The sequence below is a fragment of the Lutra lutra genome, chromosome X (genome assembly GCF_902655055.1).
Source record: "Lutra lutra chromosome X, mLutLut1.2, whole genome shotgun sequence".
In the NCBI taxonomy this organism is placed as follows: Eukaryota; Metazoa; Chordata; class Mammalia; order Carnivora; family Mustelidae; genus Lutra; species Lutra lutra.
The window spans coordinates 556,063-580,174 of NC_062296.1; the positions used below are offsets into that span (position 1 = coordinate 556,063).

Here is a 24,112-nt window from a genome sequence, read left to right on the forward strand (position 1 = left end):
TCGCCCATCCTCTGGATGCTGATTGGCTGTGCACAGGCGACTGACAAGCCAGGAAGTGCCGCGGGGGGAGCTGCTGGCTCTGTCCGAAGAACCAATGTGGGGTTCAGGGAAGAGGGATCTTGGAGGTTTTGTGGGTGAGAGGGCTCGAGGATCCTGGGAATCAGAGACCGAACTAGACCTCAGTACCACCGCAGAATGGGCAGCACCTTCCGGAATGGTCTTCGAAGCGAACTGATTCCTTCTCGGCTACAAGTGAATCTGGAATCTAGACGCCACGACGGGTTCTTGATCTCGGTACCTTTCTGGTCCCAGCGAGCTTCCCAGCCCTCAAAGGGGGCGTGTTTTGTGTCTGTTTCGGAGTGGAGCCTTTGGCCTGATTTTAATAAATACCCCGCCCGCTGCACCAACCTTTCCTGAAAGCCACCCTTGATCAGAATGTTGCCATCCCAATTCAACCATTTTCAAAACTTCATATTGTTCACACAAAATCCTAAGAACTTGGTCACCATGGTCCACCACCAGGACGCCTTGAAAGTAAGTGCATTATACGGACCTAAGTACTTACTCTTTGGTCTCTTCTAACAACTAACAATCAACCCTGTTCTTCCCACCTTCGCTTGTACTGGAGTGCTTGGCCGTGAAGTGGTGCTCCATCCACTCACACAAACAGTACTGTGAGGGTTAGGGTAAAGGTTAGGTCCCTTACTTAGTGGGGATACATAACGTAATAATGACAGTTCTTAACATTTATTAAAATCTGTGTGTGTGTCAGTCACCGAGTTAGGCTGTCTAATCCCCACAAGCCCAAGAGGGCGGGAGGGACTATCATCACCCATAGTTAACATACAACTAAAGAACCTTAAAAATGAGCTATTTGTGGGGTGCCTGAGTTGCTCAGTGGGTTAAGCCTCAGACTTTGGGCTTAGGTCATGATCTCAGGGTGGTGAGATCAAGCCCCACCTCCTGCCCCACAGTGAGTTTAAGATTCTCTCTCTCCCACTCCCTCTGCCCCTCCCCCCTCTAAAAAACCGGACCATTTGTAAGATAATAGGATAAATGTTCTAAGAGTTACATATTGGGTAGCAAGGGAGCACACTACCTCAGTAGTATTTTAAAATGAGAATAACAAGGTATACCAATAAGGCTGTTGTAAAGATTAAATGACATACATGTAAAGAATCTAACATGTGCCTGCTACACAGTAGGGTAACCAAATGATTTTACTTTCATTATCTTCTCCTGCCCAACTTCCTTCCAGTCTGGTCCTTATGAACACATACATGAACTGACCTTGTCATTGTAGGTACCAGCAGAATCAGAAAAGGGTCAAAGAAAAGCCTTTCAAGGCCAAAGAAATGAACCTACATGCAGTAAGACCCTAGACTAGGGAATGAAGAAGCCAAAGTTGCCCCAACTAAGTCAAGAAAGAGGTCAGGCCTGGGAAGCTAGAAGTCCATGACTCAAGTTCCAGCTCCTAACACTATAAGGCAATCTTGGATAGTACTAATTAGTACAGACTCCTAGAAATACCAGTAATCTGGATGGAACCTCTAATGTCACAGATGATGAAACTAAGGCCTACAAACAGAACAGACTGTGCCTACAATCCCACAGCAAATCTTGGGATAGAGCAGAAAGAACCCAAATAATTCACTTCTAAGTCCAATATTCTTTATTTCATGAAAACAGACCTGTGGAATAAAGTGGAATATCCAGAAACAGACAAGTACACAGAGGTAGCATCTCAAACCCCTGAATCAAAGATAGACATTTTAACAGATAGTGTTGTGATAGTTGGGTAGCAATTTGTGAAAAGCTAAAATTAGGTTAATATCACAAATAATATACAAGAATAAATTCCAAATGGATTACCAAAATAAATGTTAAAAACCCCAAATCAGATATGTTCCAGAAGAAAATAGGAGGTAATTCCACCTTTAACTTTGGTGTAAGACATTCTATGACTCATCCAGGGACAAAGAGAGAAAAGGTCAATATATTTGCCCATTTATGAAAAAACAACAATACAACTCCTGCAAAAATAATACCAGAACAATTCAAACTGTAAATTCAGCTTGAAAAAATTCAGCACAATTATGTCATACAGATAGACAAAGCATACTGAAAAGTGGGCAAAAGTCAATTAACAAGAAGATATAAAAGTCTCCTTTAAACATGAAACATGTTCAACCTCACAAACACTAAAAAAATTCAAAGTAAAACTCCTGTGAGGAGAAAGCCGTAAGAAGAATGAAGACCTATCTGAGAGCTGGGAGATGGGGATGGGACAGGGAAAGGATACTGGAGAGAGGATAGAGCAGAGCAGGATAATGATGGAGCAAGGGGCAGGCAAAAAAATTAAAAACCAGAGAAGTGAAGAAGAGCAACATAATTTAAAAAAGAGGGTGAGGCCAAAGGACATTGAGCAGGGCTGGAACTCTGGGACATGGGGTTTATACAGACAGCAAGAAGAAAGGGAGACAGGAAAGTTGGAGGAGAGGCACACCCTCCACTCTGAACACACTCAGAAACCTGCTCAGGGAGGGAAACATGGCTGGAGGTACAGGAATTGCAGCAGGACTGGAGTAGTAAAAACAAATGTGCAGAGACGGAGAACTGAGGAGCAGGAGGCAGGTGGATTGGAGAGCAGCAGAACTGCAGACCTGGGGAGAGCAGGGTAGGGAGGACATTGGAAGAGTGAGGAAAGTGGCCAGAGCTAGAGGACTGGGGAGAGAGGAGGAGTTCCAGGACTGGGGAGATGAAAGAGGTTGCAGGAGTAGAGACAAGGGAAGAGGAAAAGGACTGCAGAGAGGACTGGACTGGTGTAAAGGTACTGGGGGGAGTAAGGAAAGCAGGTGGGGCTTGAGACTAGAAAGAGGGGTGTTTGCAGAGGGCCTGAAAGAAGAGAGGATTTGGAGGACTGGAAGGGGCAGGACTAGAGAACGTGGGACAGGAAGAAGCTGGAGGACTGGACATGGAGTGGGACTACAGGACTGGGGAAAAGGGAGGTGGTACAAGGCTGGGAAGATGACTGATGCAAGAGGAGAGAAGAAATTGAACAGGGAAGTAGGACTAAAGAGGAGGAGGAGCCGAAGAGTGGAGTGGGTCGGTGGTAGAGGGCAGTGGGAGCTTCCATAGAGTAGTAGCAAAACCTAAGAATATGAAATTAAATAGTACCATTATATTAGAATTAAGTAGTTAGATAATGAAATATGCTAGTTACCATTAAAAACTCCAAATCAACAGAGAGAATTTAAATAAATGGAGATTTATACCATGTTCATGATTTGGAAGCACCAATATTACTAAAGTTTCTATATGTTTATTTTCTCCAAATTTAACTATATATTGGGTGTAGTCCCGATCAGCATTCTCAGGCACCTTTAAAAGAAAGAAAGAAAGAAAGAAAGAAAGAAAGAAAGAAAGAAAGAAAGATGATCAGCTGATTGTAATATTTTCATGGGATTTTCAAAGAGAATCCAAATACCTGACACAACCTTGGAAAATATGAATGAACATGGAAGGCTAATACTACCTGATTTTGTGACCTACAGAAAACTATTGTGATCAAGACAGTGTGTTGTTGGTCTAAGGATAGAAATATGACTCAATGGAACCAAAGTGAAAAATAGAGCCATAAATGTGTTGTCAATTGATTTTTGAGAAATCTACCAAGGCAACTCAAGGGGAAAAGAATTGGCTTTTCACAAATGTTGCAGGAACAATTGCATAACTATCTGAAAAAGTAAAACTCTACCCTTATTTGTCACCAAACATAAAAATATATTTTAGATGGATAATAGATCTAAATATAAAAACTACAACTACAGACCTTCTCAAAGAAAACGGGAGGATATCTTCATGACATTGGGAGAATCAAATATTTCTGATGACACAAAAGGCACTAATCATAAAAGAAAAACTTCATAAATTAGATTCCAAGAGTGGGAAACACCCGCTCACCAAATGATACCATTAAGAATGTGAACAGGCAAGCGACAGACTGGGACAGATTATTTGTAGAATATATATCTAACATAGAATTTATATTCAGAATATATAAATAACTAAAAATAAATAATTAAAAACAAAGCAAACATTCAAATGAACAAAATAGTTGACATTTCACCAAAAAAAAGATTGGAATGACCAATAAGTACGTAAAAAGTTGCTTAGTCATCAGAGAGGTGTAAATTAAACCACAATATTATGTTACCACATACCCAATAAAACAGGCAAGATTAAAATGTTGATAGCAGTAATTGTTCACCAGAATTTAGAGTGCCGGAATTCTCATATCTTGCCAGTAGTGTAAAGTGGAACAGTTGTTTTTGGAAAACTTTTGGCGGTTTCCATTTTAGACAAATACCTACTCTATGACCCAGCCATTCTACTCCTAGGTATTTACGTAAGAGATGTATCCACATTTGTCCACAAAAAGATTTGTATAAGCATACTTACAGAACTTGTATGTATACATCAATTTAAAATCTGGTTTAAAAACAATGAGTAACAAGAAATATATTTTCAGATAAACAAAAACTGAGTTTATCACAAGCATAACTATACTAATGAACTTCTAAAAGTTGTACTTCAGGAAGAGGGAAATGATCCCAGTGCAAGAAGAGAATTTGTGAATGTGTGGCTCAATCTAAGCAAAAAGTGTTTCCATGAATAGTAATCCCTTCTTTTTAAGTAACTCTGTGCCCAGTGTGGGGCTCGAACTGACAACCCTGAGATCAAGAATTGCATGTTCTATTGACTGAGCCAGCCAGTCTAATACTTTTAATTTGGGGGGGGGGGGGGCTAACAAAATGGAGCAGGGTTAAAAGACGGGACCACCAAAACTACTTAAGTTGGGAGGGAATGTCCTTGTAGCTCTAAAGTATTCTAAGGTCCTTGTGTTATTTGGGAGGGGAGATTAAGATGGTTTTTTGATAAATTTGCAGTGTAACATTTCAAGGATAACTATTAAAACAAGAGAAGTAGGATGTATTACCTCCAAAACATTGAACTGAAGAATCTCAAAAGTACTGAATATGTTCAAATGAATGTTTATTTTAATTGGAAGCTGTGGATGATTCAGTTCAGGCTGTAGAGAGATCACCTTTGTTCACCTCTGAATCTGAACACTTTTGCTTTGGTACTTCTACATGGATTGTGTCTGCATGAAAGAAAGATAGATGTGTGAATCTTTTGTCATTTCTACATATTTTTCTTTGTGGTCATAAAATAAATTACAAATATTTTTTACATAAAACTCTAGTCAATCTTATTATCTAATACCCAGAGCTTTGTGAGTCCTCCTAAAGCAAGCATTCAGGAACCCGGGAGCCCAATACATCACCTAAAGACTGAAGGAAGAAACCTTGTAAAGACTTCCAGAAAACGGAACTCTGAAGCCATGACGCGGTCTCCCACATGCTTTAACTACATTCATCCGCATTTTCACTTCCTGCATCCACTTCTCTACCCATAATACAAAACTTCTATTCTCTGTACATCATTCCCTCCTTTGTTCTCTCATGGTTCTTTGTGCTTTCCTATCTGTTTATATGTTTATCTGGCTACCTATTATTAAATCTGGGAGATCAACTTTGTTATCACTTCTCTGGGAAGTTGTTCCTGAAATCTCCAGCCCTGCCTCTCCAGCACTGATGACACTTGGGTTTGTTAAATGAATGAATATAACTGAGTAGGCATCAGAACCCAGTTGGGGTTTAACAACTCAAGTTTGTAGGGACCAGGTCTGCACAGTTCTGTGTTTTTGTAATGCTGAAAATGTTAGAATTGGTTTTTCTTCTACGAGAGACCAACAGTACACAGAAGATGTATAGATTGTAAGACTGTTCTAACACCAGTCGTGCCTCCAGTGATTGTACAGCTCTGCCAAGGCCCTAAGCTACAGAAGTTCAATCATACATTATTTCTTGTGGATGGAGCAGAATTGCTGGTCCTTGAGCCTGGTTGCACATGAATCATGGGTTGGGGTGCCATCAAGGAAAGAGCTCCCCTTGGAGTGTGAACCTATGAATTCAAATGGAAAAGAAAACAAAAAGTGAAAACTTAATTACTATTTAATTGTTCTCTTGATACAGTGGTACCAAGAGGACAAGCAGCCCCCCACCATAAATATTACATTTAATGAATGTCAACTGAAAGGAATGCTAAATGCTAGAAAGAAAAATAGATCTGTGAAGGAGCTGCTGGTAATAAAGTGTGAAGGAAAAAGACCAAAAGAATTGTTCTTGAAAGGGAGGGATGAATTAAGTGCCAATAAGGCCTACAAAGGACTCTTTATGAGAAAAAAAAACTCCTACATCTCAATGCCAATAATTCTTATGGGAAAGAGAAGGGAAGTCTGTAGGTAGACCTGGAACGTGTTAAATATACAACAGGAATGTGTGTATCTTTGATGAAATACTTTAGTACAAGTATGTGATTTGATATGATTTAAAGGTTAAATGTGAAGGATATACAGAAATTTTCCTGGTGAAAGGAACAAGAGAAGGGCAGGCAGGCCTTCACACCATCAATTCTTGCTTTGACATTTCTCTAGTTTGTATTATCTTTCCAGTGACCTGATAAGCTCAGATTTTTTTCCAGCTTTATTGCAGTATAATTGACAAAGCTGAGTATATTTAAAGTGTACAACATTATGATTTGGCATTTGCATACAGGTTTTTAAATATATTCAAAAGATGAAAAAAGGACATTTAATGAAAGATAAATATAAGGAGGTTGCACAAACCTATTAAGATCTCCTTCCTTGTTTAAACCTCTTAAGTGGTTCCTCACTAAGCGTAGACAGTGTGAAACTCCTCGGGCTGACTTTCCAAGCCTACTGCTTCTCAATCCGTATCTATTCCATTTTTTCCCCACAAGTTGAGGCAGTATGGGCTATAGTTAAGGACAACTAGGTAAATTGGAAAATGTTGAAATGACTTGTATCTAAAGACTAATGATTAATGTGTTGACCTGCTGAGAGGTTTCTGGTGATATGCTATGCTGCAGGACTGTGTCCTTGGTCTTCCAGATTATGTTTATCTGTCTTATTAATGAAGATGTAGGACACATGTGCATTGAACATATGAATAACATATGTATTGGAAAGGATAATAAATATCCTAAATATATAATATAAATATATAATATCCTAAATATTAAATAGACTCAGAAACATTAATGTGCTTGCCAGGCTAGAGATAGGATCCCAAATGAATAGATGAAGTTCAACAGAGAAAATTGTTAAGTTTTGCTCCTAGATCTTAAAAGTCCCCGTCAGGGTATTGGTAGAAGTGAACAGGGGAGAAGTGAAAAACACTAATAGAATTTTAGTTGATAAAAAGGTTAAGTTTTAAAATTAAGTTTTCCTGTCCTACTTTCTTTTTAAACTATTTATTAGAGAGAGAGCATGCGTACACATACACACACAAGTGGAGGGAGGGGCAGAGAGAGAGGGAAAGAGAATCTCCAGCAGAACCCCCCACTGGGTGAAGAGCCTGATGTGGAGCTCCGTCTCACAACCCCGAGATCACAACCTAAGCCCAAACCAAGAGTCAGATACCCAACCAACTGAGCCACCCAGGAGCCCCTCCTGTCTTTCTTGTTGTCTTAACTCTATGCCAACAATTTAGAAGCAGCTCCCAGCTATCTTCAGTGTACAGGGCTGCCACTTCTGCATTACTAAACAAAGGGCTTGATAACACTTCTGCCTTACAGGGCACTGGGTAGCTCAGTCAGTGAAGTGTCTGTCTTCAGCTCAGGTCTTGATCTCAGGATCCTGCAATCAAGCCCCATATGGGGCTTCCTGCTTAGTGGGGAACCTGGTACTCCCTCTGCCTATGCCCCTCCCCACCACTTGTGCTCTCTCACTCAAATAAATAAAATCTAAAAAAAAAAAAAAAAAAGACTTCCTGCATTACAAACAGTGCTGCTTAGAAATCATCAAAATTGCTCTTGCCCAAGGATTGAAATCTTGGTCCAATTACATGATGCGATCAGATATTGCACCCTGGAATAGCCCCATGCAGTAACCGGATGGAACACCTGGTCCTTTTAGGGAACCTAGATGTGTATGCTCCCTTCCATCCACTTGGGTCTGTAGTTACTCATGCCTGTGGAGTCGGATCCCCATTTTCTAGTCCAGCCAATGCTAGGGATGACTTTGTATCTGGTTCCTGTAAACTCCCTAGGAAATAGGCCCTATTCTGTTCTCTTTTGTTTGGAAAGAATCTTTTCGTAATCCTTCAGTTTTTCTCTGCCATCCACAGATTTTGCTTCAGTCCTTGTTATATACTAACAATAGTTGCCATCTGGTTACTGATTCCTAACCTGGAATTACCTTTTGGGACTTGGACCCTGACCGTCTATCCTTTCCTGTCGAGTATCTCAGCTCTACCCCATTCCTTTGTACTCTTTTATACACTTTATCCATGCTTCGGGTCATACTTAGTTCAAGCATATAGACACACCTAGGATCATACAATACTTCTATAATCCTCTTGGGGGTTAACTGGGCAATATAGTTAATTATTATAGAAGTTACTCAGAGAAGTCTAAATGAAGATTGAAAAGAGCTGTGAGGTCAGCAAAGGAAAGCATCAGCAAAACAAAAAGACAACCAACTGAATGGGAAAATATATTTGCAAATGACTTATATGATAAGAGCTTAATATCCACAATATACAAAGAATTTATAAAACTCAACACCAAAAAAAATTCACAAACAATCCAATTTAAAAATGAGAAGACCTAAATAGACATTTTTCCAAAGAAGATACCTAGATGGCCTATAGGCACATGCAAAGATGCTCAACCTCACTCGTGATCAGGGAAACACAAATCAAAACCACAATGAGGTATCACCTCTCACCTGTCAGAATGGCCAAAATTAACAACACCAGAAACAATAGGTGTTGGTGAGGATGTGGAGAAAGGGGAACCGTCTTGCAGTATTGGTGGGAATGCAAACTGGTGCAGCCACTCTGGAAAACAGGATGGAAGGTCCTCAAGAAGTTAAAACATAGAACTACCCTGAGACCCAGCAATTGCACTACTAGGTATTTACAGCAAGAAAATGAAAATACCACTCCAAACAGATATATGCACTCCTCTGTTTATGGCAGCATTATTTACAATAGCCAAGATATGGAAGCAGCCTAAGTGTCCACTGATAGGCAAGTGGATAAGGAAGGCAGACTATTATGCAGCCATAAAAAGGGATGAGCCTGTGCCATTTGCAACGACATGGAAGGACCTAGAGGGTGTTATGCTAAGGGAAATAAGTCAGACAGAAAAAGACAAATACCATATGATTTCACTCATGTGTGCAATCTAAAAAACAACAACAACAACAACAAATAAACAAAAAGCAGAATCAGACCTGCAAATACAAAGAACAAACTGACTGTTTCCAGAAGATAGGGGAGTGGAGAAAGGGGCAGAATGAGTGAAGGGGAGTGGGAGGTCCAGGCTCCGAGGTTTGGGATGAATTTAAGTCCCATGGATGGGAGGCACAGCATAAGGAACAGAGTCCGTGGTACTGTAATAGCACAGTATGGTGACAGATTGCCGCTATGCCTGTGCTGAGCACGGCATAACCCAAAGACTCGTCCGTCACTATGCTGTACACCTGAAACTAATGTAATACTGTGTCTCAACTATACTCAAAGAAAAAAAAATTTAAGAACGTTAAAATTAAAAGAAAAAAGGTGGGAGGAAGAGAGGAAAACTAAGAAAGTATGGTGTTTCCAAATCTAAGAGCATTTCGAAAAACATCCCTCTTCCCTCACTGGCCACTCCTTTTCTACCTCCTTTGTAAATTCCTCTGCGACTCTCTGCCTCATGAATGGCAAACTCATCCCAGCACTCACTCCTGAGACCTGTCTACACTCACTCCTAGGTGATCTCGTCTACTCTCTCCTGACACTCTTCAGGACTTTTGCATTGACCACACCCTGTCCCTGGAACTGATCTTCCACATGGCCTATTCTCTCTTCTCTTTCTGTTTTCTACTTAAAACTGAGTCATATTCTCCATAAACTGTTCACTGGAAACCTACTCCAATTCTCTAAATTCTTTTTCCCTGCTTTAAATGTCTTCCTAGCATGTCATACCTTATTTGTTTTATTTGTTGTTTGTACTCCCATCATTGGAATATATGTCCCACAAAGGCATGGATTTTTCTTTTGCTTATTGCTACATTCTCAGCTTCTAAAAAAGTACCTAAAACATAGTAGATGCTTAACAGTATGTGCTGGCTGAGTGACAGAAATATTAAGTAAGATAAGGACATTGGGTAACAATGGGGTGCCTTTTATATGGAGTAGTCAAGAGCAGACTCATTTGGTCATATCCCTGAAGGAAGTAAGGGAGTGAGCAAAGTGGATATCTAGGGAAATATTGCTGCAAGGCCAGGGCACAGAAAATTGCAAATGCCCTGAGCTGGGTGGGTGCCTGGTGTGCTCAAAGAGCAGCCTAGAATGAACTAAGCTAGGCAAGAGTGCCAGGATATGAAGACAGAGAGAGAGAGAGCATGGAGAACCCTGGCATTTACTCTGAGAGAAATGGGAGGGGGGCAGTTGCACCTGAGTGGCTTGATCTGACTTATACTGTAAGCCAGTCACTTAGGGAGCAAAAGAAAGAGAGGCGTCAAGAGGACTCCAAGGTTTTTGGCCTAAACAACTGGAAAGACAAAGTTGCCATCAGCTGTGATTGGAATGGCTGTGGGTAGAACAGCTTTGAGGAGCTCAAGAGCTCAGCTTGGGACACATGCCATTTGAGATGCCTGTTGATAGGGTGCTCAGAGATTGATTCTGTCCAATATTTAGTGACAGGAAGAAGAAAACTGAGAAGGAACAACAGATTGAGAGTATGATGTCCTAGCAGTTAAGTAAAAAAAAGCAATTCGAGGAGGGAGTGGTCAGCTGTATCAAATGCCATTGCCAAGACATGATGTGGACTGAGGAGTGGCCATTGGTTATCATAATATGAGGGTCACTCATGATTGAGATAAGAACAATGGGGGCAGGCAGAGTCCTTACTGAAATACATTCAAGAGAAAATGAAAGAAAAAGAAGTAGTAACAGAGCATATAAGAGAATACTTCAGAGGAATTTTTCAGCAAAGAGATAAAATATACTACTACATGGTAGTATATTCCTATGTAGAATGCCACTGAGCCATTATAATTAATGTGGACCAATCTATATAGGTCTCAAAAACAGAAGTAGGAAATGATAATGATTATAATCAATTTTTTAAAAATCCTATAAAATAATATGTATTTTTCCATAGTAAAAGAAAGGAAATGTTCTGGAAGGCCGTACATAAATTCATCACAGTCATTGTCTCCAGAGAGGTGGAGGGTGACTAGCACTAGGGGTGTGCCAAGATTATTTTGGTTTTATTTGTAAAAGTTCATTAAAAATTATCTGAAAAAATTATGACAAAATAGTAACACTTGGGGCACAAATGCACAAGCTAACCTTACACCTAAAGGGTCTGGAGAAAGAAGAGCAAATAAAGCCTAAACCAAGAAGGAGAAGAGAAATAATAAAGGTTTCTGGAGGGGAAGGGGTGTGGAGGGACTGGTAACTGGGTGATAGACATTAAGGAGGGCATATGATGTAATATAACTGGGTATTATATAAGACATGTAAGACAGAGGCCTGTACCTCTGAAACCAATAATACATTATATGTTAATTAATTGAATTTAAATTTTAAAATGTTTTTAAAAAGATAAAAAGCTTTTGTATAGCAAAAGAAACAACAAAACTAAAAGAGAACCTACTGAATGGGAGAAGATATTTGCAAATGACATATCTGACAAAGGGTTAGTATCCAATAGATAGAAAGAACTTATAAAACTCAACACCCAAAAAATGAATCATCCAATTAAAAAATTGGCAGAAGGGGTGCCTGGGTGGCTCAGTGGGTTAAAGCCTCTGCCTTTGGCTCAGGTCATGATACCAGGACCCTGGGATCGAGCCCTGCATCAGGCTCTGCTCATCAGGGAGCCTGCTTCCTCCTCTCTCTCTGCCTGCCTCTCTGCTTACTTGTGATCTCTTTCTCTCTGTCAAATAAATAAATAAATAAATAAAATAGTAACACTTAGTCATTCAGGGTTTTGAAGCATGGATGGCTATTATCTTCTGTACCTTCCTGTATTTTAAAACATTTTTTCTAAACTAACAGCACCAAAAAAACATGAGTGAATTGGTGGTGAGGCTGTGTAGACTGAATGACTTCAGAGTTTTCATTAACTGTATTACATCACATGAAATGTATGTAATGCATAGAAGCTATAAAAAGGGGAACTGCTGATTGCAAACAGTTTTTAACCAAGTAAAGAAAAATTTTAAATCATGAAGACATTGCCAAGGAGGCAGAACAGAAATAACAGACTAAAATGAGTTGGGAAAAGGTTGGATTGAAAAGGCTGAAATCAGAAAAATTCCAGATATTCTGCTTGTATTAATAATTTCTCCCATTGCAAGTCTTGAACAATAAGAACAAATTCACCTTATTAGATTTCACTTTTTTTACCTGTTTAATAATGAGAGGAAATGGTTCCAAACAGCAAAATGGCAAAGAAAACAAAAGGAAATGAGATAACAACAAAATCCCTGCAGAAAGGGAGGAAAACCAGTAGCAAACCAGACCTAAACTGAAGAGGTAAAACTGTAAGAGTTTTAGAAAAAAACATAGGGGCTCCTTGCTGCCAGGGACTGTGGGCCACCGGGGTCGAGGAAGGGTCTCAAGCAACAGCTTGCTCTAAAAACCATTGACTGGGTAGCTTTTGGGGAGGTCATACCCCCAAACCAGAAGAAGGCCATTGCTAGCCCCCTGAAATCCTAGACAGACACACTTACCTCCAGGTTGGCTACTCTCCCTGAGAAACCACCTACAAGGCCAATGTGGCAAAGGCTGGCATGGTAGATGACTTTGAGAAGTTTAATGCCCTGAAGGTTCCTGTACCAGAGAATAAATACAGTGTTCAGGTGGATGCTGAAGAAAAAGCAGAAAAGTTGTGCTGAGTTTTTGTCTCTCTCAAAGGCCAGGATTGAGGAGTACGAAAAAGAGCTGGAGAAGATGAAGAACATTTGATCCATTTGATCAGATGACCACCGAGGACATGAATGAATGAAGTCTTCCCAGAAACCAGATTAGACAAGAAGAGGTATCCCTAGTGGCCTCACAAGCCAACTGAAAATTTAGAAACTTGAGGCGGGGAGACAGCTCTCACCCTCATATTATAAATGCCGGACATTAAAATTTTTTTAAAAAGAAGAAGAAGAAAACAGAGGAAGTAACTTTCATACCACTGGATTTGGCAATGAGTTCTTCAATATGACACCAAAAGTCCGGGCAACAAAAGAAACAGATAAATTGGACTTCATGAATGTAAACTAAGGCTTAGTTGAATCTCTATTATGTGCATATTGATTATTCCTATTTTGGATTACCTATTAATTCTGGAACAGCTTTCTCGAAACTATTCCATTGCCACACATCCTATCTCCCCATTTCTAGAGTTCCGTTCTTTATTCCCTTTAGCCATCTCACAAAGCCTTCCGTATATCATTTCTCAAAGGGTTGTGATTTCTTTTTCTAATGTTAGGCAAGAATGTGGATGAATTACCTTGCATTTTAAATTATATATACCATGCTTTTTTCTGTTAGCAAAAGTCATGGGGAATTCTCACCATATCTCCCACTCTTGGTATCTTAAAAGGGTTTTTTCTTAACCATTCTATACACGGGCACTTGCTGTGAAGTCACAGGATAGCCCACTGGAGGCAATACCTTAAAGAAAAATGTCAGTTACTATACGGTACAGTTTCTACTAGTATTTATTAAGAAATGTTATACAGAAAAAAATTCTGCTACATATTTAATTTTGAGAACAAATATATGGAACCATTTCTAGCCAGGACAATGATCTTTCCTTGAACAGGACAAATTTAGGACTAGATAAACCAATGCAATAGAAGAAAGAGCACAGAAAAAACCCTTACATATCTAGTCAATTGATTTCTGACATGGGTACCAAGACCATTCAATGGGGAAAGGACAGTCTTTGACAGATGAAGCAGGGACAACTGGATATTCACATGCAAAACAATGAAGTTGAAACTTTACCTTACAATATATACAAAATTAACTCACAATTGATCAAAGACCTAAACCTAAGAAAGAAAACCATGAGGATCTTACAAGAAAACATGGGAAGTAACTTTCATACCATTGGATTTGGCAATGAATTCTTCAAAATGATACCAAAAGTCCAGGCAACAAAAGAAAAAAGTAGATTAAATTAAATTAAATTGAATTTCATGAAAACTCTAAAAATTTTATGTATTTAAGGACACTACCAAGGGAGTAAAAACACAACCCACAGAATGGGGGAAAATATTTCCTAATTAATATCCAACATGTATAAGAACACCTGCAACTTAACAACAGAACAAATAACCACATTCAAAAATGGCCAAAGGTATTGAATAGACATTTCTCCAAAGAAAGGACACAAAAGGCAAAAAAAAAAAAAAAAATCACATGAAAAGATGTTGAACATCACTAAGCATTAGGGAAATGAAATGAAAATCACAAGAGATATTAATTCACACCCATTAGCCCTTTAGCCACTGGAGTAAATGCTATAAAAATTCCTAAAAGAATTAACCATAGAATTATATATGATCCAGCCATTCTACCTCCAGGTATATATCTGAAGAATTGAAAGCAGAAACTCAAACAGATACTTGTACACCAATGTTTATAGCAGCATTATTCATAATAACCAAAAGATGGAAGCCACCTAAATGTCTCATCAATGGATTAACAAAGGAAAATTATTTAGCCTTAAAAAGGAATGGATGAGTCTTGAAGACATTATACTAAGTGAAATAAGCCAGACACAAGAGGACAAATAATGACTGCACTTTATCCTTTTTCCCTTCCATTATCCTCCACATTGGACTGAAAACAGCTGGAAACCTAGAGAGATCACTATCGTACAGATGAGAGAGAACTCCAGAAGTCTAGCTCTGACCTGAATAGCTCTAAAGAGAAAGTCAGAAAGTCTCCCAGTGTTTTCCCTTTTTCTCTCCTCTCTCACACCCCAGCTCCCAGGCACTCCTGACACAGTCCTATCTTGCTATCTTGGCAACAGAAGTGGCCTGCAGGCAAGAGCCCAGTATTCCAAGGAGAGAAGTTTTCTTCTCCATTAGGTGGAGCTCTGGCTCCATGAGGGGAGGGACAAGATTTTTTTCAAATTCTCTGGTAACACCACTTGGAGCACTGAGTTGTCTCAGTCACAAGGAAGCTGTGAACCCCTGTGTTCATGGTCCCCCTTCCACCACCTGTGCCCAAGTAGATTTGATCTTTTTTTAATTAAGTTTTTATTTAAATTGCAGCTAGTGAACATACAATGTGATTAGTTTCAGGTGTACAATTCAGTGATTCAACACTTCTGTAGGACACCTGGTGCTCACGACAAGTACCCTCCCTCATCCCCATCATTTCCCCTACTCCCCCATCCCCTCCCCTCTGGTGACCATCAGTGTCTTCTCTATAGTTAAGAGTCTGCATTTATTAACCAATCTGCTTGTTGGTTGTTGACATACTACCTAATATACATCATACTAATGTAATCAATATTTATGAATATTATGGAAACTTGCTATAAAGCCTTCTTACATTGGAGAAAAAAAGAACCTGTTTCTTGGTTTGCCTCCCTCTCTTTTCTTCCTTTTGCTTAATTTGTTTTGTTTCTAAAAGTCCATATATGCGTGAAATTATATGGTATTTGTCTTTCTCTGACTGACTGATTTCACTGAACCATTCTTTTTACAGCTGAATAATATTCCACTATAAATATATACACATCTTCTTAATCTATTCATAAATCTATTTATCTATCGATAGACTCTTGGGCTGTTTCCATACTGTCAACAATGCTGCTGTCAACAATACTGTGGTAAACATAGGGGTGCATGTATCTCTTTGCATAAGGGTTTTTGTAGTCTTTGGGTAAATGCTTGGTACTGCGATTACTAGATCCTATGCTAGTTTCTATTTTGAACTTTTGAGGAGCTCTGTACTGTTTTCCAGAGTGGCTGCACCAGCTTACATCCCCACTAACAGTGCAGGAGGGTGCCCCTTTCTCCGCATCCTCACCAGCATCTGTCGTTTCCTGTGTCATTGATTTTAGCCATTCTAACAGCTGTGAGGGGATAGCTCATTGTGGGTTTGATTTGCATTTCCCCAATGATGAACGATGTTGAGTATCTTTTCATGTGTTTGTTAGCCATCTGGATGTCTTCTTTGACCTGAGTCAAAGGCAAATGCTTAACCAGCTGAGCCACCCAGGAGCCCATCTGTATGGCTTCTTGGATAAATGTCTGCTCATGTCTTCTGGCCATTTTTAAACTGGATTAATCATTTTTGGGGTGTTGAGTTTGGTAAGTTCTTTATAGATTTTGGATATTAACCCTTTACTGGATGTGTCATTTGCAAATGTCTTCTCTCATTCCATAGATTACCTTTTAATTTTGTTGATTCTTTCCTTTGCTGGGCAGAACCTTTTTATTTTAATGTAGTCTCAATAATTTACTTTTGCTTTTATTTCCCTTGCCTCAGGAGGTGGAGGTCAAAAGAAAGCCAGGGTAACAATACTTACATCATACCAAATCAACTTTAAAACAAAGACTGCAGGGGTGCCTGGGTGGCTTAGTCAGTTAAACGTCTGCCTTCGGCTCAGGTCATGATCCCAGGGTCCTGGGATTGCGCCCCGCATCAGGCCCCCTGCTCAGCGGGGAGTCTCCTTCTCCATCTCCCTCTGACCCTACCCCCTGCTCTCTCTCTCTCTCTCAAACAAATAAATAAAATCTTTTTAAAAAAATAAAAAATAGGAATGTTTGTGTGGCTCAGTTGTTTAAGCATCTTCCTTCAGCTCAGGTCATGATCCCAGGGTCCTCCAATAAAGTCCTGTATCAGGACTTGCTCAGCAGGGAGCCTGCTTCTCCTTCTGCCTGCCACTCCCCCTACTTGTGCTCTCTTTCTGACAAATAAATAAAATCTTTTTAAAAATCAAAAAGACTGTAACAAAAGACAAAGAAGGACACTATATAATCATAAAGGGGATGATCCATCAAGAAGATATTTACAATTGTAAATATTTATGCACCCAACATGGGAGCACCCACAAATATATAGAAGTTAATAACATACATAGAGGAATTAATCAATAATAATACAAATAATAGTAGGGAACTTTGACATCGCACTTATATCAATGGATAGATAGATCATCCAAACAAAAAATCAACAAGAAAACAGTGGCTTTGAATGACCCACTGGAACTGATGGATTTAATAGATACATGGAGAACGTTCCATCCTAAAATAGCAGAACACACATTCTTTTCAAGTGCACATGGAACATTCTCCAAAATAGATGAAATATTAGACCACAAAACAGGTCTCAACCAAACAGGTCTCTTTAAACAAATTTAAAAAGATAGAAAGTGTATCATGCATCTTTTCTGACCACAGCATTATGAAACTAGAAATCAACCACAGGAAAAAACATGGAAAGCCCACAAATACATGGAAGTTAAATAACATGCTACTAAACAATGAATAGGTCAAAGAAATCAAAGAATAAATAAAAAATTACATGGAAACAAATGAAAATGAAAACACAATGGTAGATCTGATCTTAATGAACATCCCAAAGAATGATTACAGGGGAGAGGCCAACACCAGGTCCCGGGTGGTGCGCACGCAGAACAGGGCCAAGCAGCAGCACAAAGGCTGCAGACACTGAGCTGACGCTGGCTGGAACCACAGGCCAGAGGAGGAGGCAGGACATGCAGCTTAACCCTAAGCGGGTCACGTGCCTGCTGAAACACAAACACCCACATTCCCCATAAAATTTAACAAGGCCCAGAGGCAAAGTCATAGTCAGGAATGTCCGGGATGCAATCCACAATTATTTGGCACATGAAGAAGACTGTGAAAATCTCAATTTGCACGAGAAAAGACAATCAGCAGACACCCATCACAAGACGGTGCAGATGATGGAATTACCTGACAAAGTTAAAGCGGTCATTACAAAAATGCTCAGTTCGTCACCGTGAACGCTCTTGAAACAAAAGTTAAAAGAGAAAACGTCAGCAAAGAAATAGAAGATACGGGAAAAGACATTTGTCTTGGAAGCTTAGAACTAAAAAATGCAATAACTGAAATAGAAATACCAATTGAAGGATCCAATATCGCAATGCAGATGACAGAGGAAAGATTCACTGAACTTGAAGACAGACCAATAGAATTATTTACTCTGGAGAACAGAAAAAAAGATTTAAAAGAAACAAAAAGAGCCTCAAGAACCAGCAGGACAACAATGTAAAGGTCTAATATTTGTGTTATTAGAGTCACAGAAGGAAAAGAGAATGACTATAGTGCTGAAAAAAAAAAAAACATTTGAATCATTAAGGGCAGAAAACTTCCCAAGTTTGGCAAAGGATATATAAATGCAGATTCAAGAAGCTGTACAAACTTGAGCAGAATAAACTCTCCAAATCCATGCCATCATATTCAAACTTCTGAAAATGAAAGACAGAAAAATATCTTGAAAGCAGCCACGGAAAAACTGCAATATCTATAGGGGAACAAATGATTCATATGACTGGATTTTTCACCAGAACCCATAAGCCAGAATAAGGTGGCCCATTTTTCAAATGCTGAAAGAAAAGAACTATTACTCCATAATTCTGTATCCAGTAAAAATTGCTTTAGGATTAAAGGTGAAATGAAGCCATTCTCAAATGAAGGAAAAATAAGAGAATTCATAGCCAGAATTGCCAGAATCGCTAATGGATATTCTTTATTAGAAGGGAAATTATACTAGAAGGAGATTTGGAATATCAGAAATGAAGGAAGAGCAACAGAAATGGTAAATATCTCAGGAGATGTAATAGGGCAAAAAGTATAAGACTGTCTGATGGGTCTTTTCAATATAACATATGTATAGACAACTATAACATAAAAAGAGGAAGGTAAAGGGACCTATATGGTGCTAATGGTTTTACACTCCAATTGAAATGGTAAAATGTTTATTCTAAATGGACTGTGAAAAGTATGTATTTTGTACCTGCTAGAGCAAACACTAAAAAACCATACAGAGAGATAGAGTCCAAATTACAACATATAACCTAAAATGAAATATTCCAAAATCTATTCAAAGGACCCAAAAGAAGGCAAGAAAGAAGAAACAAAGGAACAACAATGACAATGAATAGAGGGAGCAAACAGAAAATAACAAAATGGTAGCCCTTAATATAAACACATCAGGGCCCAAATGACATTTATGGAATCTTCCACCCAACAGCAGCAGAATACATGTGTGTTTTCAGGTGTTCATGGAATGTCCACCAAGATAGACCTTACTCTGGGTTATAATGTAACAAATTTAAAAGAATTTAAAATAGACAACATACTTTCTCTGACCATAAAAGAATTTAGAAATCATTTATAAACTCAAATCAAGCAGAAAGAGGGAAATAACAAAGATAAAAGCAGAAATCAATACAATTAAAAACAGAAAACCAATAGAGAAAATTCAAGAAAGACAAAAGTTGGTTCTTTGATAATGATCAACAAGATTGATAACTCTGTAGCAAGACTACCAAAAACAGAAGACACAAATCACCAATATCAAGAATGAAAGAATGGAAATGACCTGATCTTGTAGCCATTTAAAGGAAAATAATAAGAGAATGATATTATTAGCTTTTTAAAAAAGATTTTATTTATTTATTTGACAGACAGAGATCACAAGTAGGCAGAGAGGCAGGCAGAGAGAGGGGGAAGCAGGCTCCCCGCTGAGCAGAGAGCCCAATGTGGGGCTCGATCCCAGGACCCTGAGATCTTGACCTGAGCGGAAGGCAGAGGCTTTAACCCACTGAGCCACCCAGATACCCCTATTATTAGCTTTCTAAACATAAATTTGACTCCAACTGTTAGGCTGTTTCTACCCTTCTTCCTATTAATTCCAAACCCAAAATTTCTTTGCTGTAACCTCTCTAGGTTCTTAGTCACCTGTGTCCACTATGAAGCCACACAGACACAACTTTCCTCAGTACATTTTGAAATTACTTATTCCTGTTTCCCAAATCCTCTCAAAGTTCTCATTCCTAGAACGTACCTCAGCTGCATATTAGGAAAACAAAGTCACTGTATACTCAATAGTTAATATGCAGTTTGTTATATCGTTGGGCCAGTGAAGTTTTAGTATATGTGCTGCCAATGAAGTTTTAAAGCAAAATCATATAAAAATAGCACAGGTCCACATCCTTAAACCTTTGGGGCCAAATGTATTTTGGAATTCAAAATGTTTTGTATTTTGGAAAAATAATTTAGAAATTACACAAAGAATATATTAGGAACACCTTGGGGGGTGGAATAGCACCCTGATAATAAAAAAAAAAAAAACCCTTGTTCTCTAGAGCTTTCTGAATTTTAAAATTGCAGATAATTTATTGGGGACCCATATTTCAACTTTCAATCCATTAGCAACTCCTGTCAGTTCTCTCTCTGTCAAGTCTCTTTCTTTTGATCTACTGCCAGCATTCTAGCATTCTAGGTAATAATACATAATAAATGTTACCATGTGGGGAACAGGAGGAATAGAAATGTGTTTCCAGAGGGTTGATGTGCAGGTGTAGGTATTCAACTGCCATTTCATTCCACCAGCAATTTCCATCTCTGAGGGCTGGGGCCACTCCATGTCCAATCTAAGAGGGGATTTATAAATCAGCCCATTTTGGAGCATGGGAAATCTACCATTTAAACATAAAGTCAGGGTACAGCCCTGGAGACAATGATCATGTTTCTCAACAGGTAGGAGATAATAGGAAGGAATCACAAAGCAATGCCAAAAAAGACCATTGGCTGTTTTTGTATATTAAATTAAGTTGTCATTACAGAACTAAAAGTTTCTACAGGGTCTTACTAGATAATGCCAAACTTAAAGCTTGAGAGTTGATAGAAAGAATTCACAAATAAAGTGATTGAGTGGATACATTTTTTTCTAAACTATCTTAATAGTGTATCTGGAGAAAAAACTGGTATTATGTTCTGAGGCCCACGAGGGTAACCTTGATTGAGTGACTTCTTTCCTTATTTGTTTTTTTTTCTTTCCTTATTTGTAAAATGGGGACTAACAATGTTTTACCTATCTGCTTTATAGAATTAAAGTTATTAGGAGAATAAATAAAGCTAGATAGAAAATATATCATAAAAATATGAGAATAAATAGACTAGAGGGTATCATGCTTAGCAAAATAAGTCAATCAGAGAAAGACAACTATCATATGATTTCCCTGATATGAGGAAGTGGAGATGCAACGTGGGGGGTTAGGAGGGTAGGAGAAGAATAAATGAAACAAGATGGGATTGGGAGGGAGACAAACCATAAGTGACTCTTAATCTCACAAAACAAACTGAGGGTTGATGGGGGGAGGGGGGTTGGGAGGGGGGTGGGATTATGGACACTGGGGAGGGTATGTGCTATGGTGAGTGCTGTGAAGTGTGTAAACCTGGTGATTCACAGACCTGTACCCCTGGGGATAAAAATATATTATATGTTTATAAAAATTAAAAAAATTAAATTAAAAAAAGAGAATAAATAGAAAAGGAAGAAACTCTTATGGTTCTTGTGTGTAAAAGCTCCTATTTATTCCATATTTGTCATTTGACTTAGATAAATTTAAGTTTATCTACATGATACACAGTTTAAAAAGTTTTTGTTTTTTTTTTTTAAGATTTTATTTTTTTTTTTATTTATTTGTCAGAGAGAGAGAGGGAGAGAGAGCAAGCACAGGCAGACAGAATGGCAGGCAGAGGCAGAGGGAGAAGCAGGCTCCCTGATGAGCAAGGAGCCCGATGTGGGACCCGATCCCAGGACACTGGGATCATGACCTGAGCCGAAGGCAGCTGCTTAACCAACTGAGCCACCCAGGCGTCCCAACAGTTTAAAAAGTTTTAATGCTAAAAGATCCAAAACAAAAACATCAGTCCACATTTCCCCTTCCCAAAGGTAGCCACTCTTTTCTTGATGGTATCTAATTCCATAATTCTATAAAAAATGACTATACTACTGCATATTAATTTATAAGTTTTAGACATTATTTTCTTTGGAAGATTTATCACTCATACCATATCGTATTTCTCCTCCTACCTTATCACATCTGCGTCTTTAAAATCTAGTTTGTGTGTGTGTGTGTGTGTGTGTGTGTGTGTAATATATACACCTTATGTATGTGTATATAAAACCACTATGGAGGTTAATAGCCCTGACTCTAGAGCAAGACTGCCTTGGTTCAAATCCCACTTCAGCCCCTTAATAACTGTATAAGGTTGAGCAAGTTCCAGAATCTCCGTATCTCAGTTCTCTCACATGTGAAATGTGGATTCATTGCATTCATTCAACAAATAGCCATTAAATATCTGCTAGGTGCCAGGCACGATTCTTGGTGCTTAAAATATATAAAACAGATGAAAGTATCTGCCTTCATGGAGCTTGTGATCTAATGGGAATAATAACCATCTCAGGTTGGAGGATTTTTTCCTGGAGAATCTCTCTGGAATTCTCTACCCTTCAGCTCTGATCTCTAGGCCGGTTGCTGTGTCGGGAATTCTCTCTACCTTGTGCTTCTGTAGGGTTAGGGTTAGGGTTAGGGTTAGAGGGTTAGAAGCACAAGGTAGAGGTTCTTTTCCCTGAATCCCATGTACTTCTCTCTCTTACTTTACTTCTCTCTTTCCTTAGAGCATACACTTTAAGGAGCTTCCTGAGCAAAGGTGCATGGTACATAATGTTTTTAGGTTTTTTTAATCTGCTTACTCAGAGGAGCTTCTTTTATTGGCCTAATTTACAGAGAAATCAGTTTTGCATTTATTTGTTTTTGTCTGCAATTTTATCGATTTGAGCTTTTATCTTTATAAATTTTATCAAATTTATTTTTTATGATTTTCTATAGATTTCTTAAGATAAAAGCTAAATTCTTACTGATTTCTCTTTTCTAAGAGTGATGAAACTTTCCTCTGAGTTTAGCTTTCAATAGTTATCAAACTATGGATTTCCTCTTTGGCAAAAGGATTATATTTTTAAACTTATAAATAGTTAAGATTTTCATGCTCAGCTTTTTATTAACAAGTTCCAATTTCATTAGATTATGACAGAATTTAATTTCATTAGATTATGACAGTAGCCTGTAAAATTCTTCAGTTTTTTTGTTAAGTTTTTCTTTGTGATTGCTTTAAAGAAAATAAGCAGTGCACACTCGGGTTTATTAAGTATTATGCATTATTCAAATTTGAAATCACCCATTATAATTGGATTTTTCTCAAGTTCTCCATGTATTTCTAATAATTTTTACCTTATATATTTAAATTTGTGTATACACAAAATAGCACCTCCATAATCAGTTTCTTTTATCTTTGTATGATATCCTTCCTTATTCTGCTTAGTGAATTTAAACTTACATTCCACAGTGTTTGTTGTTAATATTATCACTTCTGCCTTCCTTTGTTTTCCATTGGCCTGCTTTTTGGAGGTTTTTTTGGCTGAAAATGTAGGGATTCACACACTGAAGTAACATTGATTATGTTAAGATGCTGAGGAGCTCCAACTGGTGGTTTTATTGTCTTTGTTTAATAAAATAAAAAATAAGTATTATTCATTTAATACACTCTATGTAATAAAGTAAGAAAAGAACCAAAAGTACAAAAACTTTGAGAAATGCCAATATTTAAGACATGCTTAGAAAAAGAAGATCCTTCAGATGAACCATGAAGGGATTGTCAGAGGGGTAAGAGGAAAACCATGCAGTACATAATACATTACACTTTAACCAAGAACTTAACCTACAAAAATTGGGATAGTATATACAGAGTAAATTCTCTACTTTAATATTTGAAGGGAAAAAAAATCACAGAGTTTTGTAACAAATGATTCTTGTATCGAATTTTAAAGTAATTATTTTCTAGTTATTCTCATGAGTCTCTTCCTCTAACATGTATATATTATTGTGTATCCTCTTA

At 38.3% G+C, this 24,112-nt stretch overlaps 1 protein-coding gene, 1 long non-coding RNA gene and 1 pseudogene across 2 annotated transcripts in view; 2 read left to right on the forward strand and 1 right to left on the reverse strand.

Moving 5' to 3' along the window:
• Positions 1-4: 4 nt before the first annotated feature.
• Positions 5-2,326, forward strand: LOC125091834 (uncharacterized). Its single transcript, XR_007124764.1, has 2 exons — positions 5-534; positions 1,304-2,326. It is a non-coding gene; the product is annotated as an uncharacterized LOC125091834 (long non-coding RNA).
• A 2,717-nt stretch (positions 2,327-5,043) lies between these two features.
• The window catches only part of LOC125091832 (phosphatidylinositol-binding clathrin assembly protein-like), a 34,935-nt gene continuing 15,866 nt past the window's right edge, over positions 5,044-24,112 (reverse strand). Inside the window, exons 13-16 of the mRNA XM_047715883.1 lie at positions 20,679-20,805; positions 13,755-13,811; positions 5,923-6,027; positions 5,044-5,164 (exon numbers count right to left, since the gene is read on the reverse strand). Coding sequence (XP_047571839.1) covers positions 5,150-5,164; positions 5,923-6,027; positions 13,755-13,811; positions 20,679-20,805 — 304 coding nt within the window. The 3' untranslated portion in view covers positions 5,044-5,149. The remainder of the gene's footprint in view (positions 5,165-5,922; positions 6,028-13,754; positions 13,812-20,678; positions 20,806-24,112) is intronic.
• LOC125091646 (ATP synthase subunit d, mitochondrial-like) lies at positions 6,165-13,231 on the forward strand (annotated as a pseudogene).